At 38.0% G+C, this 24,416-nt stretch overlaps 1 protein-coding gene across 1 annotated transcript in view; it reads right to left on the reverse strand.

Annotated features, from left to right (window-relative positions):
• WNK3 (WNK lysine deficient protein kinase 3) overlaps window positions 1-24,416 on the reverse strand; it is a 348,186-nt gene that overhangs the window by 83,270 nt on the left and 240,500 nt on the right. The window contains exons 12-17 of the mRNA XM_053579253.1: window positions 23,643-23,790; window positions 21,695-21,811; window positions 20,195-20,350; window positions 20,062-20,113; window positions 18,411-18,548; window positions 16,782-17,722 (exon numbers count right to left, since the gene is read on the reverse strand). Of these exons, the coding sequence (XP_053435228.1) occupies window positions 16,782-17,722; window positions 18,411-18,548; window positions 20,062-20,113; window positions 20,195-20,350; window positions 21,695-21,811; window positions 23,643-23,790 (1,552 nt within the window). The remainder of the gene's footprint in view (window positions 1-16,781; window positions 17,723-18,410; window positions 18,549-20,061; window positions 20,114-20,194; window positions 20,351-21,694; window positions 21,812-23,642; window positions 23,791-24,416) is intronic.

Below are 24,416 nucleotides of genomic sequence, written 5' to 3' on the forward strand. Positions count from 1 at the left end.
CCTAAGAATAGAGAGAAAGGGGAAAGGGAGGGGAGGGAGGGGGGAGGAGGGGGATTAATGGGATTATACCTGCGGTGCATCTTACAAGGGTATATGTGAATCCTAGTAAATGTGGAATGTAAAGGTCTTAGCAAAATAACTAAGAAAATGCTACAAAAGCTATGTTAACTAATGTGATGAAAATGTGTCAAAAGATCTATGAACCAAGTGTATGGTGCCCCATGATCATACTAATGTACACAGCTATGGTTTAATAAAAATAAATTAAAAAAAAAAGAAAGTTTATCAGAGCTGAAAAATGACAAAAATTCTCAAACTCAAAAAACCTACAAAAGTGGTAAGTAAGATTTATGGAAAAAAGACATACTTAGACCAGTCTGATAATCAAAGCTCCAAGAAAGTTTCCTAAAAGACTTTAGACAAAAGGGTATACGTGAAACTTGGTAAATGTGGAATGTAAGTGCCATGGCACAGTAACTGAGAGAATGCCAGGAAGGCTATGTTAACCAGTGTGATCAAAGTGTGTCAAACGCTCTGTGAAGCTAGTGAATGATGCCCCATGATCATATCAATGTACACAGCTATGATTTAATAAAAAAAAAAGACTTTAGACCCCTGTTGTTGCAATGCAATAACCACTAATCACACGCGGCTGTCCCATTTAAATTAATTTAACTTTTTGACCGCCTACAGCATAGGCCTTCAAACGAGATGTTAGTTTAGTGTAAAAAACACCTTTAGGCGTTCAATACAAGATGTTTATTTGGTATGAACTATGCATTGTTCATTTTGCAAACAAAAACTTCCGGACACCTGTTACTATTATGTTACCTGAGTTGAGACTGTAAACATCACGCATCATTCTTAATATTTTTCACAATTGTGCCTGAAATGACTGAAACCAACTTGAGTCAATTATTTTGATCAGTAAGAACATCCAGCAGCATGCTATGTATAATAATGGTTGTTGTGATTACTGCATGCCTCAATAGGCACGTTTTGATTCTGAGCGCTCCCCAAACCTCCCTAAAAAATTCAGGCCCTCCATTGCCCTAGCCACATTTCAAGTGCTCAACAGGCACATGTGCCTAGTGATTACTACACTGAATAATGCAAATATAGAACATTTCCACATAGTAGGAAGTACTTGTGGACAGCACTGGAGTCTGGAGTAAAAGCCAAGTTACCTACAAATGAATGACAATCAAACTGACATTGCTCTTATCAGCAATAGTAAGACTAAAACAAATGAAATTATGCCTTCAAATTCTTAAAAGATTCTGATACTATCATCTATAGTTCATTAATTAGGTGTAAAGCAAAATGAAAATGGGGTGGAGGGGAGGAGCAAGATGGTGGCTGAGTAACAGCTTCCTTGCAACTGGGCAAGGTGAGACTGGGGATAGAAGATTCCAGGCATCTCTGGCTGGTGGTATCTGCCCATAAAATTCCCTTTGGGGACACATGGAGTCAGCGAGAAACTTCGGGACTCCATGAGGAGGACAAAAAGCAGTGGAGAACTGTCAAGTGGTTGCATGTGTTCATTCTGTCTAATCACTCTGGCAGCTGTAAGTACAGCAGCAGTGAGATTGCAAACTGGAAAGGCCTTACCTGGTGAGCCGTTTTGTTTTGTTTGGACATGGCACTCAGTTGAACTACCTTGGGAGAACTTGGGCAAGAGTGTGGAGGACTTTAAGCATTGCCTAGGGCCCCAGACTGAGCCGCTGAGCCTGACGGAGCTCATAGTGTTTGGCTGTGGGCCAAGCGGAGCCATTATGAAAGAACTGCCCAGGGAAGATCTGCCTTCATGGTTGCAGAGCAAGGATTGGGCAGGAGACCTTGAGCAAGTAATCTAGTGACTGAGTAGCCTAAAGGCGGTGACTGAGACTCCTTACACTTTTGGCCCTCCGGACCAGTGAGACCAGTTCTGACATACTGGGTAAGTGGACAGCCACTTCAGGAGCGATCCCAGCAATGAGAGCTTTCTTGGGAAAGCTTCTGCTTAGCCAGGGTTAGCAGTTTAAAGTGCCTTTTAAGCGGGCTGAGGAGAGATTTTAGGCTCTCCATCCTGTAGGGTTTGAGAAATCAGCAGGGCCTCTAGTCTCCACCTTGTATAACTGTATCAGCATCGTGATTAACACATCATACTCCAGATCACCCATCGCCCAGACAATATTTAGCAAGACATATATACTGCTTTGTTTTGTGATTTGTTTTTTGTTTATTTAGTTTTCATGTTGTTATTTAATTACAACATTTTCCCTTTCAATTCTCCTTTTATCTTTCTTTCTTTTCTCTTTTTAGAACTACTTATTTAACAATTAGAACTTCATTTTTGCTAGTGTTTCCACCCCGATTATTTGGTTTTTCCCCCAATTTTATCCCATAAAGTTTTCTGTTTGCTTCTTTTGGTTTGATTTATAATATTATTGTCTTTCCTCTCTACTTGGTGGAGGTGGGGTACTGTGTCCAAACAGGCTAACAAAGAGCTGCTGACCTCAAGGGAACCACCCAACCCAGCAACCCCAGAGGTTGGGGGTTTGTAAGGTTGGGTCAAAGTACCCTACTGTATACCTATATTGTTCCTGTCTCCCACTTTCTGTGCCTCTCTTCTTTTTGTTAATATTCCATTTTACTGACCCCTTCTCCTTTCTCTTTTTTCTTTTCTTTTTTCCCTTCTTGCACTTCAATTGTCTTATCCTTCTGGTCCTGTACCAAAAGGACTCACTGACCCTAGTCCAGAGGCATGGTGACTTAAAGAGTAAGAGGAAGTGAAAGAAAAATTAGGGCAAGGAAACAGATAAAAGAAAACACTCATGAGGAAGAATCAGCAGAAAAATCCTGGCAACATGACAAACCAGTCCAGAGATACTTTACTACGAAGAATATGTTCCAGCTCCATCCATGTAAAATGAAAGAGGTAAAGTCTCCATCTTTCTTTAAGGCTGTATAATATTCCATGGTGTACAGTATCCAATGAACTCAGCCCTATTATGAAACTAATTTATGGCTTTCGCATGAAAGCTATAACCCAGTTATAACCTAAGAATATGCAGAAGTAGGAGAGGGAGGGGAGGGAGGGGAGAGAATGAGCTGAGGGAGGGTGATTGGTGGGATTACACCTATGGTGCATCTTACAAGGGGGTACATGTGAAACTTAGTAAATGTAGAATATAAATGTCTTAACACAATAACTAAGAAAATGCCAGGAAGTCTATGTTAACCAGTATGATGAAAATATGTCGAATCATCTATAAAACGAGTGTATGGTGTCCCATGATCGCATTAATGTACACAGCTATGATTTAATACTTAAAAAAAAAAAAAAAGTCCAAAGCAACCCCTTTCCCCCCGCAAGGGACCATGAGGTAGCAACCGCAGAGAATTTCACCTATAAAGAAATGTTAAAAATGACAGAAAGAGAATTTAGAATACAGATGATGAAAGCAATGAATGAAATGATGAAAACAATGAAAGAAACTGCAGAAAAGTGGAAAATAACCAAAAGGAAATCCAAAAACAGAATCAAATAAGAGATAAACAATATGAAGAATACAGAAAGGATCTAGCAGAGCTGAAGGGACTGAAGCAGTCAATTAGGGAACTTAAAGATACAATAGAAAGTACCAACAACAGATTACACCATGCAAAAGAAAGAATCTCAGAAGTAGAGGACAAAGCTCCTGATATAACTCAGATAGTTAAAGAGGTAGAAAAGAAGAGAGAGAAAGCAGAATGTTCACTGACAGAATTATGGGACATTATGAAACATTGAAACATACGAGTGATAGGTATCACAGAAGGGGAAGAAGAATGCCCCAGGGGAATGGAAGCCATAATACAGAATATTATAAATGAAAATTTCACAAATATCACCAAAGTTTCTGACACACACCTTCCGGAGGGATATCAGACCCCAGGTTGCCTCAACTCTAACACAGCTTCTCCAAGACACATTGTGATGAATCTGTCCAAAGTCAAGACAAAAGAAAAGATTCTGAAAGCTGCCAGGAGTAAGTGCCAGTTGACCTACAAGTGCAAATACATCAGGTTGACTGCAGACTTCTCCAATGAAACTTTTCAAACAAGAAGACAATGGGCATCTAACTTTCATCTACTTAAACAGAACAATTTCCAGCCCAGAATTCTATATCCTACTAAGCTAAGCTTTAAAATTGACAGATAAATCAAATCATTTACTGATATACAAACATTGAGGAAATTTGCCACAAAAAGACCAGCTGTAAAGGAAATACTTCAATCTCTTCTACACACTGACTATCACAATAGATCAACACCAAAGTAAGAACTCAGAAATTCAAGGACAGAACCTAACTTCCACCCTGATGCAAAGGATAAAACTCTTTGGACTCTCACAAAATAAGATGAATAGAACACTACCACACTTACCAATTATCTCAATAAATGTTAATAGCTTGAATTCCCCACTGAGGAGGCATAGATTGGTTGACTGGATAAAAAACACAAGCCATCCATTTGCTGTCTGCAGGAAACACACCTCGCTCCAAAAGGCAAACTAAAACTCCGAGTTATGGGTTGGAAGCCAATTTTTCAGGCAAACAGAAATTAGAAGAAAAGTAGGGTTGCAATCTCATTTTCAGATACATGTGGACACAAAGCAACTAAAGTCAAAAAAGACAAAGATGGTCACTTTATATTTGTCAAGGGAAAAATAAAACAAGATGACATTTCAATTCTAAATATTTATACGCCAAACTTAAATGCTCCTAGATTCTTGAAACAGACCTTACTCAGTCACAGCAATATGATATCCTATATCACCATAAATAACAGGGGAATTAACACTCCTCTTACAGCGCTGGATAGATCCTCTAAACAGAAATTTAAGAAAAATATAAGGGACCCTAGAACAACTGTGCTGGATAGATGCATATAGAGCACTCCATCCCAAAGATAAAGAATATACATTCTTCTCACTTCCCCAAGAAACATTCTCCAAAACTGATCATATACTAGGACACAAAACAAACCTCAACAAGAATCAAAATAATTGAATTTTTACCTTGTATCTTCTCAGACTGGAAGGCACTAAAGGTTGAACTCAACTTTACAAAAATGTTCAATGCTGCACAAAGACATCAAAACTAGACAGCCTTCTGTTGAATGACAGTTGGATGCAGGAAGAAATAAAACAGGAAATCATTAACTTCCATGAGCGTAACAACAATAAAGACACAAGCGACCAGAACCTGCAGGATATTGCAAAAGCAGTTCTGAGAGGAAAATTTAACACTATAGATGCCTACATTCAAAAAACAAAAAGAGAACACATCAACAAACTCACAGGCCATCTTATGGAATTGGAAAAAGAAAAACAATCTAAGACTAGACTCAACAGAAGAAAAGAAATCTCCAAAATTAAATCAGAGATCAATGAAATTGAAAACAAAAGAATCATTCAGAAAATTAATGAAACAAGGAGTTGTTTATTATTTTTGAAAAAATAAATAAAATAGATAAACCTCTGGCCAGATTAACCATAAATAGAAAAATAAAATCTCTAGTAACCTCAATGGGAAATGATTAAGGGGAAATAAGAACTGATGCCACAGAGATATAAAACATCATCTCTGAATACTACCAGAAACTCTATGCCCAGAAATTTGACAATGTGAAGGAAATGGATCAATATTTGGAATCACACCCTCTCCCTACACTTAGCCAGGAAGAAATAGAGCTTCTGAACAGACCCATGTCAAGCAATGAGATCGAAGAAACAATAAAAAATCTTCCAACAAAAAACTGCACTGGGTAGGAATCCAAGATGGTGGCCGAGTAACAGCTTACCTGCAACAGGGCACGGTGAGTGTGGGGAGGTAAGACTCCAGGCATCTCTGGCTCGTGGGATCTGCCTATAATCATTCCTTTGAGTATACAGGGAGTCAGCAAGGGACTTCTGGACCCCAAGAGGAGAACAAAAACAGTGGAAAACTGGCAAGTAGGTACATGTGTTCGATTGACCTAATCCCACCAGCAGCCATAAGTACAAGCAGCAGTGAGACTACAAACCAGAAAGGCCTTACCTGTGAACTGTTTCAGTGTTTCTGGACTTGTCACTCAGTTCAACTGCCTTGGGGAGAGCTTGAGCAGGAGTGCTGAAAACTTTGGGCATTGTCTAGGGCCCCAGACTGAGCCACTGGGCCGGACAGAGCTAATAGTGTTCGGCTGTGGGCCGCAGGGAGGCATTGTGAGATAACTGCCCTACCAAGCTCCGCCCTCAAGGTCGCACAGCAAGGATCGGGCAGCAACTAGTAACCTAGTGACTGGGCAGCCTAAAGTCGGGGAATGAGCTGCCTTACAGCCTTAAACCTCAGGGGCAGAGTGAGACCGGTTTTGGAACACTGGAGCCTTGGGCTGTTGCCCTGGGTAGAGTGCCGTGGCGTCACAGGTCATAGCAACCTCAAACTCCTGGGTTTGGCGCAGCCCGGACATCCATAAGAGCTGTGCCACAAACCCCGATCCGCGCCTGCTGGGCCACCGCATGCCCTGACCATGAACTGAGGGAGCCGTGCAACCTTGCATCTTCCCTGCTGTACCCTCCATGCCCCCACACCGCCCGCTCGACTGGGCGAGGGACTCTGGCAGCCGTGTGTACTCCAGAGCCCCCCCTGCCTCTGTGCAGAGCCCTTCTCCTGGCCAGAGACTGCTGGAGCCTTGGGCTCTCTGTACCAAAGTCACTGGACGCCAGGCACTCCAAGAACCCTGCGCACCACCTCCCACTCTGTTGCTGGATCAGGGTGTGTCACACTCCGGAGCTGCTTCCACAACTAGAACTCCCTGGCTAGGGCAGCCCAAGAGGAACTACACAGGGTCACTCTCCACAAAAATCCAGCAACAAGAGAGTGATCCCGCTGAGGTCTAATCTTGGAAAGACACCTCCCTAACTCTGAGGACAGCCAGAGGTAATGGTGGAAAACAATCATGAGGCGAAAGCAACAGATAAACTCTAGCAATATGAATAATCAGAGTAGATCAAGTCCCACAAGGATCAATGGGGCAGAAACAGCACAAGATCTCATGCACAAACAAATACCTCCCTCCCCCCCTTCCCCCTATTCTCAAGTTATAACTGGGTTATAGCTTTCATGAGAAAGCCATAAAATAATTTCATAGTAGGGCTGAGTACATTGGATACTTTTTCTTCCATTCTTGAGATACTTTACTAAGAAGAATATGTTCCAGCTCCATCCATGTAAACATGAAAGAGGTAAAGTCTCCATCTTTCTTTAAGGCTGCATAATATTCCATGGTGTACATATACCACAATTTATTCCATAGTAGTTGGAGATTTTAACACTCCTTTAGAAGTGCTGGACAGATCCTCCAAAAAGACTCTAAGCAAAGAAATTTTAGACTAAAACTTAACCATTCAACATTTAGATTTAAAAGACATCTACAGAACATTTCATCCCAACAAAACTGAATACACATTCTTCTCATTAGCCTATGGAACATACTCCAAAATCGACCACATCCTACGCCACAAATCTAACCTCAGCAAATTTAAAAAAATAGAAATTGTTCCTTGCATCTTCTCAGACCATCATGGAATAAAAGCTGAACTGAATAACAACAGGAACCTGCATATTCATACAAAAACATGGAAGCAAAACAACCTTATGCTGAAGGATAGATGGGTTATACACGAGATTAAGAAGGAAATCACCAAATTTTGGGAAGAAAACAACAACCATGACACAAATTACCAGAACCTCTGGGATACTTCAAAGGCAGTCCTAAGAGGGAAATTTATAGCACTGCAAACCTTCAAGAAAACAGAAAGAGAGGAAGTTAATAACTTAATGGGACATCTCAAGCAACTGGAGAAGGAAGAACACTCCAAAGCCAAACCCAGCAGAAGAAAAGAAATAACCAAAATCAGAGCAGAATTAAATGAAATTGAAAACAAAGAATTATACAACAGATTAATAAATCCAAAAGTTGGTTTTTTGAAAACATCAATAAAATAGATAAACCTTTGGCCAACCTAACCAGGAACAAAAGTAAAATCTCTAAATTCATGAATCAGAAATGGTAACGATGAAATAACAGACGGCTCAGAAATCAAAAATTCCTTAACAAATACTACAAGAAACTCTACTCTCAGAGATATGAAAATCTGAAAGAAATCGACCAATACCTGGAAGTACACCACCTACCAAGACTTAGCCAGAATGAAGTGAAAATGTTGAACAGACCTATATCAAGTTCTGAAATAGCATCAACTATACAAAACCTCCCTAAAAAGTAAAGCCCAGGACCAGATGGCTTTAGGTCAGAATTCTACCAAACCTTTAAATAAGAACTAGTACCTATACTACTAAACCTCTTCCAAAATATAGAAAAAGAAGCAACATTACCCAACACATTCTATGAAGCAAACATCTCCTTGATCCCCAAACCAAGGAAAGACCCAACAAGAAAAGAAAACGATAGACCAATATCACTAATGAATATTGATGCTAAAATACTCAATAACATCCTAACAAACAAAACAAACAACACATCAAAGAAATTATACACCATGACCAAGCGGGATTTATCTTAGGGTCTCAAGGCTGGTTCAATATACCTAAATCTATAAATGTAATTCAGCACATAACAAACTAAAAAATAAGGACCATATGATTCTTTCAATTGATGTAGAAAAAGCTTTTGATAATATCCAGCATCCCTTCATGATCAGAACACTTAAGAAAATTGGTATAGAGGGCACATTTCTTAAACTAATAGAGGCCATCTACGGCAAACCCACAGTCAATATCGTATTGTATGGAGTTAAATTGAAATCATTTTCACTTAGATCAGGAACCAGTCAAAGTTGCCCATTGTCTCCACTGCTCTTTAATATTGTAATGGAAGTTTTACCCATTGCAATTATGGAAGAAAAGGTGATGAAGGGTATCCACATAGGGTCAGAAGAGATCAAACATTCACTCTTCGCAGATGATATGATTGTATATCTGGAAAACACTAGGGATTCTACTATAAAACGTTTAGAAGTAATCAAAGAATATAGCAATGTCTCAGGCTACAAAATCAACACCCATAAATCTATAGCCTTTTTATATACCAACAATAAACAAGCCAAAAAAACAGTCAAGGACTCTATTCCTTTCACAGTAGTGCCAAAGAAGATGAAATATTTGAGAGTATACCTAACAAAGGACGTGAAAGATCTCTACAAAGTGAACTATGAAACTTTAAGAAAAGAAATAGCTGAAGATGTTAATGAATGGAAAAACATACCATGCTCATGGCTGGGAAGAATCAACAGTGTTAAAATGTCTATACTACCCAAAGCATGATATAATTTTAATTCAACTCCTATTAAAGCTCCATTGTCATATTTTAAAGATTTTGAAAAAATAATACTTCATTTAATATGGAATCAGAAAAAAACTCGAATAGCCAAAACACTACTCAGCAATAAAAACACAGCAGGAGGAATCACGCTACCAGACCTGAGAATGTACTATAAATCGATAGTGATCCAAACAGCATGGTACTGGCACAAAAACAGAGAAGTAGTTGTCTGGAACAGAATCGAGAACCAAGTGATGAATCCAGCTACTTACCGTTATTTGATCTTTGACAAGCCAATTAAAAACATTCAGTGGGGAAAAGATTCCCTATTTAACAAATGGTGCTGGGTGAACTGGCTGGTAACCTGTAGAAGACTGAAACTGGACCCACACCTTTCATCATTACCTAAGATAGACTCTCACTGGATAAAAGATTTAAACTTAAGACATGAAACTATAAAAATACTTGAAGAAAGTGCAGGGAAAACTCTTGAAGGAATCGGCCTCGGTGAATATTTTATGAGGAAGACTCCCTAGGTAATTGAAGCAGTATCAAAAATACACTACTGGGACTTGATCAAACTAAATAGCTTCTGCACAGCCAAGAACATAGTAAAGCAAGCAGACAGCCCTCAGAATGGGAGAAAATATTTGCAGGTTATACCTCCGATAAAGGTCTAATAACCCGAATCCACAGAGAACTCAAACTTATTAGCAAGAAAAGAACATGTGATCCCATCTCAAGGTGGGCAAGGAAGAGAAACTTCTCTAAATAAGACAAACCCACGATCTACAAACACATGAAAAAAACCTCATCATCCTTAATCATCATAAAAATGCAAATCAAAACTACTTTGAGATATCAACTAACCCCAGTAAGAGTAGCCCACGTAACAAAATCCCAAAAACTAGAGATGTTGGCATGGATGTGGAGAAAAGGGCACACTTCTACACTGCTGGTGGGAATGCACACTAATACATTCCTTCTGGAAGGATGTTTGGAGAATACTTAGAGACCTAAAAATAGACCTGCCATTCGATCCCGTAATTCCTTTACTAGGTTTATACCCAGAAGACCACAAATCACAATATAACAAAGACATCTGTACCAGAATGTTTATTGCAGCCCAATTCATCATTGCTAAGTCATGGAAGAAGCCCAAGTGCCCATTGACCCACGAATGGACTAGCAAATTGTGGTACATGTATACCATGGAATATTATGCAGCCTTCAAGAAAGATGGAGACTTTACCTCCTTCATGGCTACATGGATGGAGCTGGAAAATATTCTTCTTAGCTAAGTATCTTAGGAATGGAAGAAAAAGTATCCAATGTACTCAGCCCTACTATGAAGCTAAATTATAGCTTTCACATGAAGGCTATAACCCAACTATAGCACAAGACTATGGGAAAACGCCCAAGGAAGGGGAAGGGAGGGGGAGGTTAGGGTGGAGGGAGGACAATGGGTTGGGTCACACCTATGGTGCATCTTAGAATGGGTACGGGCAAAACTTACTAAAGGCAGAATACAAATGTCTACACACTACAACTAAGAAAATGCCATGAAGACTATGTTGCACAGTTTGATGAGAATATTTCAGATTGTAGAGGAAACCAGCAAATTGTACCCCTTGATTGCACTAATGTACACAGCTATGATTTAACAATAAAAAAAAAAAAACTGCACTGGTCCAGATGGCTTCACACCAGAATTCTATCAAACCTTCAAAAAACAGCTTATTCCTGTACTGCAGAAATTATTCCAGAAAATTGAGGAGGAAGGAATCTTCCCCCAACACATTCTACGAAGCAGACATCACCCTGATACCAAAAACCGGGAAAAGTCCCAACTAACAAGGGGAATTTCAGACCAATTTCACTAATATAGATGCAAATATTTTCTTTTCTTTCTTTTTTTTTTTTTACAAACTGAAGCAGTTTTATTACATAAAAGCAACACAAGATTTTGTTTTGTTTGTTTTTTTCCTACTACTTTCTATCACTGATGTAGTTTTTAATAGCATGATTACTCAATGGAAATAGTAACATTTTATAACTATAAAGTTATACCCACGTATCCCTCAGCCACAGTCCTATTTGAGAAAAATATATACTGCTATTCAGGGATGAAGTGGTACCTCAGATAACGGAACTCCTGTTGCTTTATTTCTCTTTTGAATTGATTCTAATACTTTAGGTTAAATCTGTCACCTCTTTCTGGCTACTGCCTTACCTCATCAGTCAGATATGTCAGTACAAATCTATACTTGTCTTATTTCTTGTGAAACATATACAATTTAAATAGCATAACTCTATCATCATACAGAATAGATAACAGGTGAATCTTTCTAGAGAGTTTTTTTTTTTTTTATTGTTGGGGATTCATTGAGGGTACAATAAGCCAGGTTACACTGATTGCAATTGTTAGGTAAAGTCCTTCTTGCAATCATGTCTTGCCCCCATAAAGTGTGACACACACCAAGGCCCCACCCCCCTCCCTCCTTCCCTCTGTTTTCCCCCCATAACCATAATTGTCATTAATTGTCCTCATATCAAAATTGAGTACATAGGATTCATGCTTCTCCATTCTTGTGATGCTTTACTAAGAATAATGTCTTCCACATCCATCCAGGTTAATACGAAGGATGTAAAGTCTCCATTTTTTTAATGGCTGAATAGTATTCCATGGTATACATATACCACAGCTTGTTAATCCATTCCTGGGTTGGTGGGCATTTAGGCTGTTTCCACATTTTGGCGATTGTAAATTGAGCTGCAATAAACAGTCTAGTACAAGTGTCTTTATGATAAAAGGATTTTTTTTCCTTCTGGGTAGATGCCCAGTAATGGGATTGCAGGATCAAATGGGAGGTCTAGCTTGAGTGCTTTGAGGTTTCTCCATACTTCCTTCCAGAAAGGTTGTACTAGTTTGCAGTCCCACCAGCAGTGTAAAAGTGTTCCCTTCTCTCCACATCCACGCCAGCATCTGCAGTTTTGAGATTTTGTGATGTGGGCCATTCTCACTGGGGTTAGATGATGTCTCAGGGTTGTTTTGATTTGCATTTCTCTAATATATAGAGAGATGCAAATATTTTCAACAAAATCTTGGCCAATAAATGACCGCTTATTATAAAAAAAGTCATACATCATGATCAGGTAGGTTTCATCCCAGGGATGCAAGGCTAGTGTAACATACGCAAGTCCATAAAACGTTATCCTGTATTAACAGAAGCAAAAACAAAGATCATATGATCCTCTCAATAGATGCTGTAAAAGCATTCGATAAAATCCAGCATCCTTTTCTAAATAGAACACTGAAGAGTACAGGCATACGTGGTACATTTCTGAAACTGATCAAAGCTATCTATGACAAACCCACAGCTAATATTTTACTGAATGGAGTAAAACTGAAAGCTTTTCCTCTTGGAACTGGAAGCAGACAAGGTTGTCCTCTGTCCCCATTACTATTCAACATAGTGCTGCAAGTTCTAGACAATACAATTAGGCAAGACAAGGAAATAAAGTGCATCCGAATGGGAGCAGAGGAGGTCAAACTCTCCCTCTTTGTGACGATATGATCTTATACTTAGAGAATCCCAAAGACTCCACCACAAGACTCCTGGAAGTCATCAAAAATACAGTAATGTCTCAGGATATAAAATCAATGTCCACAAGTCAATAGCCTTTGTACATGGCAATAAAAGTCAAGATGAGAGGCTAAATAAGAACACAACTCCCTTCACCATAGCTTCAAAGAAAAAGAGGTGATGAACTTCTATACAGAAAATTATGAAATCCTAAGAAAGGAAATAGCAGGGGGTATTAACAAATGGAAGAACATACCATGCTCATGGCTGGGAAGAATCAACGTTGTTAAAATGTCTATACTTCCCAAAGCAATCTACTGATTCAATGCCATCCCTAATAAAATACCAACATCATACTTTCATGACTTAGACAAAATGATTCTGCATTTTGAATGGAACCATAAAAAAACCCCGTATAGCTAAGGTAGTTCTTAGTAATAAAAATAAAGCTGGGGGCATCAGCATACCAGATTTGGGGATGTATTACAAAGACATAGTGGTCAATATAGCATGGTACTGGCATAAAAATAGAGACATAGACATTTGGAATCGAATAGAAAACCAGAAAATGAAACTAACATCTTACAACCACCTAATCTTCGGTGAACCAAACAAGAACATACACGGAGGGAAAGACTCCCTATTCAATAAATGGTGCTGGAAGAACTGGATATTCACATGTAAAAGACTAAAACTGGACCCACACATTTCTCCACTCTCAAAAATTGATTCCAGATGGATAAAGGACTTAAATTTAAGGCATGAAACAATAAAAATCCTCAAAGAAAGCATAGGAAAAACACTGGAAGTTATTGACTTCCGGAAAGACTTCATGAAGAAGACTGCCATGGCAATTGCAACAACAAAAATAAACAAATGGAACTTAATTAAACTGAAAAGCTTCTGTATAGCTAAGGAGACAACAACCAAAGCAAATAGACAACCTACACAATGGGAAAGGATATTAGCATATTATGAATCAGACAAAAACTTGATAACTAGGATCTATAGAGAACTCAAATTAATCCCCATGAAAAAAGCCAAGAATCCCATATATCAATGGGCAAGAGACATGAATAGATCTTTCTCTAAAGAAGACAGAGGAATGGCTAATAAACATATGAAAAAAATGCTTACCATCCCTAATTAGTGAAGAAATGTAAATCAAAACCACCCTGAGATACCATCCAACCCCAGCAAGAGTGGCCAACATCACAAAATTTCAAAACTGCAGATGTTGGCGTGGATGTGGAAAGAAGGAAACACTTTTACACTGCTGGTGGGACTGCAAACTAATACAACCCTTTTAGAAAGAAGTATGGACAACCCTCAAAGAACTCAAGCTAGACCTCCCATTTGATCCTGCAATCCCATTACTGGGCATCTACCCAGAAGGAAAAAAAATCCTTTTATCATAAGGACACTTGTACTAGATTGATTATTGCAGCTCAATTTACAATCGCCAAAATGTGGGAACAGCCTAAATGCCTACCAACCTAGGAATGGATTAACAAGCTGTGGTATATGTACACCATGGAATACTCTTCAGCCACTAAAAATGGAGACTTTACAGCCTTTGTATTAACCTGGATGGAAGTGGAAGACATTATTCTTAGTAAAGCATCACAAGAATGGAAAAGCATGAATCCTATGTACTCAATTTTGATATGAGGACAATTAATGACACAGTGGGGGTGGCTGAAGGGGAAAGCAGAGAGAGAAAGAAGGAGGGAGGGGGGTGGGGACTTGGTGTGTGCCACACCTTTGGGGGGCAAGACACTATTGTAAGAGAGACTTTACCTAACAAATGCAGTTAATGTAACCTGATTTCTTGTACCTTCAATGAATCCCCAAAAACAAACAAAAAAAATCCTTTCAAATAAAAACACTTTTGTACATGCAGAAAAATTGCCAAATTAGTCACTCACGCAAAATACTTGAAAACATTATTCATATTGCCAGGCACTGTGGCTCACACCTAGAATCCTAGCACTCTGGGAGGCTGAAGCAGGTGGATTGCTTGAACTCAGGAGTTCAAGACCAGTCTGAGCAATAAAAATAGAAAAACTGGCTGAGTCAACACTCGGGTGCCTATAGTCCTAGAAACTCAGGAGGCTCACTTGAGCCCAAGAGGTTGAAGCTGCTGTGAGCTATGACACCACCACACTAGCAAGGGTGACAAAGTGAGACTCTGTCTCAAAAAAGATATTTTTCTAGAAAATAAACTTATTTATTCATGATTCTAATCATAATATGTGATCATCAGATAACAAACATAATTATAGTATAGAACTATTTATTTATTTATTCATTTATTTAGAGGCAGAATCTCACTCTGTTGTCCTGGGTAGAGTGTCATGGCGTCATAGCTCACAGAAACCTCAAACTCTTGGGTTTGGGAGATCCTCTTGCCTTGAGCCTCCCAAATAGCTGGGACTACAGTTGCGTGCCACAACTCTCAGCTAGTTTTTCTAGTTTTGGTAGAGAAGGGATCTAATTCTTGCTTAGGCTGGTCTCAAACTCCTGAGCTCAGGCAATCTGCCCACCTCGGAACCCAGAGTGCTAGGATTACAGGCATGAGCCACCACACCTGGTGATTATTGATTTTCAATTTTTATAATCACCATATAAGCATGGTAAAACAATTGTTTTAGAACAGAACGTAAATGTCATAAACTTTGCCAATGTTAAGAAAGTAATTTAAGTGATCAAAATAGAGAGGTGTAAAAGAAAGAAAAGTGGAAGGGAAGATAGAATAATTTCCTTACCTTTCATAGTACTGAGTCATTAGTTATTACAGGGTGTCCCAAAAGTCACCATACATAAGGAACCTGGGAAACTTTAGATAAATGTACCTTTATTTACAAAATATTCATTACAAAATATTTTAAAAATATTCTTTACATGTTGGCCACCTCTTTATAAAATTTTATATTGAATATTTTGTAAATAATGGTAGATTAGCTGTAATTTCCCAGTTTCCCCATGCCTGGCAACTTCTGGGACACTCTATATTTAAAATTGCAAAATCAAGAAATAAAAACATATGTTATATATAAGCTGTTAATGGTGATGACAAGAATTAGAGGAACTTAAGAGTGAAGTGTGGGAGGATGTCAATAAAAGAGTTATTTTTAATTTATATCCTTTCAATTGCTTTTGTGTTTGTATATTTTTTCTATAAATTAGTTACTAGTATAGGCTGGGCATGGTGGCTTGCACCTGTAATTCCACCACTCTGGGAGGCCGAGGTGGGTGGATTGCTTGAGTACAGAAGTTTGAAAACAGCCTGAGCAGGAGCAAGACCATGTCTCTACTGAAAATAGAAAACCTAGCGGGACACTGTGGCAGGTGCCTTGTAGTCCCAGCTGCTTAAGAGGCTGAAGCAAGAGGATCTCGTGAGTCCAAGAGTTTGAGGTTGCTGTGAGCTATCACGACTCGGCACTCTGCCGACGCCTGGTGACACAGTGAGACTCTGTCTCAATAAATAAATAAATACATAAATAAGTACATATATAAATAAGTAAAATAAAGTTACTAGTATATAAAAATTTAAATTATATATATTCAGTGCAATATTATGCATTTGTTTTAAAAAGTCAAGGTAGAAACGTGTACTGACATGAATAGACTCATAAGTTCCTAGCTAACTCACCAGAGGGCTTGCTTACCAAATGGAGAAGTTCTGGACACCTATAGCCTAAGTCATGGCCTTCTTAAATACCTGTGACTTTAGAATTTTGTGACAGGCAATTTCGGTTCAAAGGACAGAATTTTTTAAGAGAAGGCATTTCTTTACAATCATAAGCAAAGAGTAATAAACTGGTTAGAAAGAATGATACTTACATGTAAACACAATTCGCTGGGTATAGAAGTTATCACATTCAGGTCCCTTTTGAACACTGATACGTTAGCAAGCTGACTCACAGCCACATTGGACAGAATCTTAGCTCCTGTCTGTTGGACTCTAGAGGATTGTACAAGGCTCTCTTGAATTCCATAGTGACTGACAGCTATGACTTCTGGCACTGGACAGGAGAGTGTATCTTCAGCAGAGGAAGAAAATGAAGAGTCTATGCTTTGGATATCCTTCTGACTCTCAGGATAGATGCTAGAGATGCTGTGCTCCTGATAGAGCAAGTTTCTTAATTTTTCATCCAGAGTTTTAATTCGGTTGTCTGCAAACTCCATTTTTGGAGGTCTTTCTCCATCTGATTCCAAGACAGTAGTGGGTAGAAAAGTAGTTGATTCAAGGCCAGGGGTCTGAGTGGAAATAACTGTCTTAAGAGAACTTGCTTCAGTGTTCGATGTGGTTTCCCCTGCTTGGGGAAAAAACTCTGCATCCATAGTTGGCTGTTGTACTAATAAGGATTGAGGCTTTTGATCAGATTCAAATGTTGGAATAGGAGGAAAGTTACCAGCAATCTGAGTTGATTCACCAGGATGGGCCATAACTACATCAGCCTGACTGGCAGCTTGGTGACTTGGATACACAGGTATGAATAAGCCTGCTTGATTAGTCAGTCCCTCACATTCAACTGGAACAGTATAAACTGAAGTAGCAGAATTACTGGAACTGCTAGTAACTGCCATTATTTGCCTGTTAGCTTCCACTTGATTAAGTATAGCTGGCTGCTCAGTATCTACACTAGTACATTCAGAAATTTTACCATCAACTACATCCTTGTGCTCTGATTTGGAGGTGAAAAGTGCACGCTGGCATGGATTATTTTCTACAGTGAGCAGTACGTCCTGTGATATTTCTTTGTTACTTGTGTTTCTTGGACCTGGAACATTAACAAAGAATGGCTAAGCATGTATTGATGGGTACAAAGCATTGACCAGTACCCAAACTTAAAAGGGACAGAAGAAGCAAGAGACAAATGAGAACATGTATGAAAGTACTCTTGGCTGGCTACCATGACCCATGCCTGTAATCTCAGTACTTTGGGATGCCAAGGAGGAAAGATCACTTGAGGCCAAGAGTTTGAGACCAGCTTAGGCAATATAGCATGATCCCCTCTCACAAAAAAATAAATAAAAATTAACTGGGCATGGTGGCATGTACCCTTAGTTCCAGTTACTTGGGAGGCTGACACAAAAGGATCACTTGAGCCCAGGAGTTCAAGGCTGTAGTGAACTATGAAAATGTCACTGTACTCCAGCCAGGGTGACAGAGTGAGACCCTCACTCTAAAAAAGAAAAAGAAAAGAAAGTACTATTGTAAACAAGACTCAAAATACACAGAATTCAAATCAACTTGTCAAACAAACAAACAAACAAAAAAAACTTAATTTTTCCCCATAAGTATTAAATAAAAATGGCTTAAGTTATACCCTAATTTAATTTCTTTAATATGTTTATGAATGTTCTCATAAGCATAAAATACCCACAGCAATCAGCTAAAGACACAGTATATGTTTAGCAACCCTATCCTTTGAGTCTGGATAAAGCTGGCAGAGAATAAAAGCTTACTAAGAAGTGGATGTAGACCAGGAAAAGTAGACGTGGAATGCTGAAGAGAAGGAGGAGACTGAGCCTCACGATTTCTTATTGTTTGATTGATACAAAATCGCCACCGACCAACTGGGGATGATTGAGGGGCAGATTCATCTGCAGAAAGAATTAGCAAAAAACGAATATGCTCAGCAATTGTCAATTTGTTTACTTTATTTACTAAAGAAGCCAGGTTAAAAAACAATTTGGCTTATATCTCCATATCCAATAGTACTAGGATATATGTAATTTATGAGACCAGAGCTCCCAATCCTGACATAAAGCCTAAAGAACTAAGCACATAATATCTTTAGAGAAGGATTTTAGAGTCTACATGTTGTTATTTTTTCCACTGAAACCTACATCTTCTGTTCCATATCTTGATTATAGTGGTGCTTACAGAAATCTGTAAATGCAGTAAAATTCACAGAACTGTACACCAAAAGAAAAGTCAATTATACTGTATGATATTTTTTAAAATTAAGTAAAATAAACCTCTACATCTTAACTCCTACTTCATAAACGGACCTAAATAAGCAATTCTCTTTTAAACTTTACCCTACTTTGTCAGGTAGAAACCTTCTCAAGTCTCAGCTAACCAGAAAAACAAGATATAGGACTAACCCAGTCTAACTAAAATTTAGAATGATATTATCTGGTTCTATTACTCCCACCCCACCTTTTGATTCCTCAAGTTGTTATAATTCCTTCAGAGGTCCTCATTTGTCTACCCTCATAATACACCATAACTGGAGCTCAGAAGAATGGAGAAATAGAGTCATCAGAAAAGAAAGTGGGGCGGCGCCTGTGGCTCAGTCGGTAAGGCGCCGGCCCCATATACCGAGGATGGCGGGTTCAAACCCGGCCCCGGCCAAACTGCAACCAAAAAATAGCTGGGTGTTGTGGCGGGCACCTGTAGTCCCAGCTACTTGGGAGGCTGAGGCAGGAGAATCGCTTAAGCCCAGGAGTTGGAGGTTGCTGTGAGCTGTGTGAGGCCACAGCACTCCACTGAGGGCCATAAAGTGAGACTCTGTCTCTACAAAAAAAAAAAAAAAATAAATAAATAAATAAATAAAAAAAAAAGAAAAGAAAGTGGAAGACCCTAGGTTTATTCTCTGGATGTTTACCCATTATCTTATTTACAAAAAGGTATTAGTGACCAGAACAAGTAGAAGCATATCACTGGAGAAATGAAGTCAAGACATGAATGAGTTTTAACATATGAGGCAAACTTAGCCTCTAATCATCTTTTTCAAACAGTTTCTATCCATTTCATATCAGGAAAAAAAACAAAAAAAAAAAAAAAAAAAAAAAAACAACTCTTCCCAATTAGTTTCAAACAGTTATGCTGTTAAAGGTCATCAGTATGTGACTGCTTTTCTGGTAACATACCATGTGAAAGCCCAGAAATGAATTAATCAAATGAAGAACCAACACTTGGAGGAAATTTGAAGGATGGATTTTAACTTCTGGGTTATTATATCCTTTCAAAATTGGGAAAAAAACCTATATTAACAACTTATAAAATCACATTATTGGCCAACATCTTTCCCAATGAAAGTGTGTAAATTAAAATGTCCAAATATCTTGCTTTACAAGCCAAATGGTAAATTGTATTAAATATACTTACTGCTGGTTTGAGTGGATGCAGAATTTATCTGTACTTGTTCAGATGATCCTGTCTGAATTAAAAATGAATAGATAAATAAACAAGTTCCTGATACATATCTGAGAAGACCTATTTTCTATCCAATTGCTCTTACTTGGCTACTGTTGGATTCCACAGTAATAGAGTCAACTCCAGTGGCTCTTTCTGCAGCAGAGTGGACATGAAGAATCTCCTGTGCTTGACCTACGACAGTCCCCAACTCTTCTATAAATTTTTCTTTCTCACTTTCCAGCACAAAGTTATCTTCAACCTGCCCAAAAGTAAGTCTATTCATAAGAATGAATTTTGTTTCTTCAGAATTATAATATTGTATCCATGGTGAATACCATAAAGAAAAAACTTGAAATTGACTATCTAAATCTAAGTGCCATAACAGAATTAACAAGGATCATAAAGTGCTACATAAGACATTATTCTATTTTGAGACCACAGGCATTTGGGAGATTAGCACACTTACCAGAGAAGAACTTAGCATTTAAAAAAATATTCAGGGCTGGGTGCAGTGGCTCATGCCTGTAATCCAAGAACTCTGGGAGACCAAGGTGGGTGGATTGATTCAGCTCAGGAGTTGAAGATCAGTCTGAGCAAGACCTCATTTCTACTAAAAATAGAAAAACTAGACAGGTGTGGTGGCACCTACACTCCCAGCTACTTGGGAGGCTGAAGCAAGAGGATTGCTTGAGTTCAAGAGTTTGAGGTTGCTGTGAGTCATGATGATGCCATGGTACTCTACCCAGGTGGGCAGAGTAAAAAGAAATTCAGCATTCTATATATTAGTTGTTATTTGAAGAATATAACTTAGGCAATGTTTAAAACTAAGATATTCAAACCCCAAAACTTTTAAATCACAAATCAGAAAATGAAACCTCTCCAAAGATAATAAAGAATGGTCTGGAAGAGTTTTAATTAGATTAAACATTCATGAAAAATGTGAAAGAAGAGGAAGCTCAGAAAATACTATGCTAACGAGATAAAATGATTAACTTCTAAAATGTTTACTTCTGCTTGGCTAAGAATGCATATACAAAGAAAGTTGGTAGAAACAAAAGCATTATATAGTTTTCCTGTTACCCTAGTTCCATTCCCATCAGAAAAAGGGGAAAAATACTAAACTGAGCCTTACAATTCATAGAAAATATAAAAAACTTAATGAAATAATGAATATAACTTGAGCACCTGTATATAAGATGTTAGATCAGTGGCTAACACATTAGAATTACTTGGGTAACTTCGCAAATTATTGATGTTCAACCTTCATCTCCAAAGTTTCTGCTTTAAGCAGGGGCCCAGGGAATAGAATTGTTTTCAAAATGCTTATTGGGTGATTTTAACATGCAGCCAGAGATAAGAACTATTGAACTAGAACATCTCTTAATGAAACTCCCTCATATTTTCTAGATAAATATACTTAAACCAGAGTAAATACAATGACTTACCCTTGATCATTCTGGGTAAGGTTTCATTCTGTACAAATTTTAAAAACTGCACATGTTAAAACATGCTGGCTATGAATAAATAGAGGGGAATTAGAGGGGGGAAAGAGACATACAACATTAAAGGGAAAGTAATTTGGTTTTACATGTACTGTACTTACCATATAGTCTGCAATATCTTCTGGTGCATCGCCATCAACATCAAACTTAAAGGTGACCATCTTGTTGTTGTGTGTCTCCAGTTGACACTCCACCATGTTGTCTCCAGAGGTTGATACCTGAGTACAAACATTTCACCAGGTTAAGAGTCAGTCACTGTCTTCTCTTTGCAAAGTGTGCAGGAAACATGTAAATTAGTTCACATACAATATATATAGAAAATGGTTCATAGGCAATACCTATTTCTGAATCTAAAAAGATTCCACTTTCCTTTAATAAAATACCGCCCAAACAGCCATTTGATAACAAATTTAACAGGTTCAAATTACACAATAAAAACTAATTTAGAAATATGATCCTGTGAGGAAGAAAATGGAACATAATTTTTATAAAAAAGCAAAAGTTACAATGATCATTATAGCTATCTACAATGCAAATATCTAAATATAGTCATTTATTTCCAAAATTATCTTAATTCTACAAAATGACTCTAAGCAAAAAAAGAGGCACAGCTAATAGAAATGTAAACTGGCAAAACCTTTCTGAACAGCAACCTAGCAACATGTACCTATAAACTATAAAACTCTTCATAGTCTTTGACTCTTAATTCTATTCCTGTGGATCATCATAAGAAAATAATCAGAGATAAAGATTTATATTCAAGGATGTTTGCTGTATAGAATAAAAGAAAGAAAACAAAAGAGCAGGGAATATAGTAAGTTAGAAAAAAGACAGACTAGCAGAGAGACAGGACAAACAAAAAACCTAAATGAAGACCAATAAAGGGAATAATAAAATTACTATGTCTATACAAGGGACTATATAATGCAGCCATTTAAAATTCCATGTTATTGAAAAATTACTTAGGGATAAAAAAATATACATGACATACCATGTTTTTTAAAAGGCAGGATATAAAATTGTATGTAGGTTTTACATCCATCTGAAAATATATCTCATACTGGTTAGAGATATGGACTTTACAGTCAGATCTAAACTGACTCTATTACTTGCTAGTATTAAGCAAATTACACTGTGATCTTCAGTATCCTCATTTGTTTGTGTTTTTCTGTTTTGTTTTTTGTTTTTTTTTGGTTTGTCTGTATTTTTTAGAGAAAGGGTCTCAATATGTTACCCAGGTTGGTCTAGAACTCCTGGTCTCAAGGGATCTTCCTGCATTGGCCTCCCAAAGTGCTGCGATTACAAGCGTCAGCCACTGTACACAGCCAGTATCCTCATTTGTAAAGATGAGTATATGTTACCACCTATCATGTAAGGTTATTGAAGGATTATATGTTAAAACAAATGGATAATATTTAGGGTGTCTACCACAAAAGAATTCAATAAATTTTTGCTACTACTACTAGTACCATTACAATCTAATAATGTAAAACGCTACATATACATACAGGAAAAAGAGGAAAAACTACAACATTAATATGAGCTATGTCTGAGTTGTAGTTACAAGTGAATTTTATTTTCTTCCTTATATTTCTCCTGTATTTCCCAAGTTTAACACATAATGTCCTTATCAGAAAAAAAAATTTTTTTGAGACAGAGTCTTACTTTGTCACCCTTGGTAGAATGCTGTGGCGTCATAGCTTACAGCAACCTCAAACCCTTGGGCCCAAATGATTCTCTTGTCTTAGCCTCCAGAGTACCTGGGACTACAGGTGCCCAACACAACGCCCAGCTATTTTTTCTTTAAGAGATGGGTCTTGCTATTGCTCAGGCTGGTCTCGAACCCGTCAGCTCAGGCAATCCACCCACCTCAGTCTCCCAGAATGCTAGGATTACAGGCGTGAGCCACTAACCTTGGCATTATCAGAAATTTTTCAACGGAGGAAAAGTTTAGAGGGTTTCACAATATTCTACGCTTCCACAGCATGAACTCTTTATCAAAACAGACCACTACGTGTACTCTTAATAAAACCATATTTTCACACTGACCTGAAGAACAGTAAGCTGAAATTTAGTCCCCTTCTCTGGTCGGGGACAGGAAGCTCTTCTCTGTTTGATTCGATCCTGTTTGCCATTTCCACTTGGATTGTCAGGATTATTGGTGTTTTCGTTCATAGCTGTCACATCTTGAGTCAAGCTAGGAATTAAAAAAAAAAAGCAACTCATTCCAGCCTTGATGGGAAAATTCTAATGAAAATGCTCAATTATAAAATCATAATGAGTTTTAAGAAAAATCTATAAATACTACAATATATTTTTAGAAGTTACGATTGCACAATTATGTGAATATACTAAACGCCATTAAATTATATACTTTAAATGAGTGGATCACATGGGATGTTAATTGTATTTCAATAAAGTTATTTTTTAAACGTGTGAAAAACAGATTAAGTGTACTTATTTGGCAAACATCTCAGAGTGATAAAAAATGAAAGAAAAACAATGATAGATCTCTATGGAATCTTTTAAAATTTTATTAATGCTATTTTAGAGCCTGGCTATGTTGCCCAGACTGGAGAATGGTGACTACTTACAGGCACACTCATAGCACAGTGTATTCTTGAACTGGTCCCAAGTGATTCCCCCACCTCAGACTTCCAAGTAGCTGGGATTATAGGCATATGCCACTGCACCTAGCTCTGTGGAATCTGGAATCTTTGATTAGGAGATATTCTCAATAAATTTATCTTCTTTATTTGGGAATTACTTTGTTAATAGGCTCAAATGAAATTCGTAAAACTAAAACAGATTCTCACTCAAAAC

The sequence above is a fragment of the Nycticebus coucang genome, chromosome X (genome assembly GCF_027406575.1).
Source record: "Nycticebus coucang isolate mNycCou1 chromosome X, mNycCou1.pri, whole genome shotgun sequence".
NCBI lineage: Eukaryota > Metazoa > Chordata > Mammalia > Primates > Lorisidae > Nycticebus > Nycticebus coucang.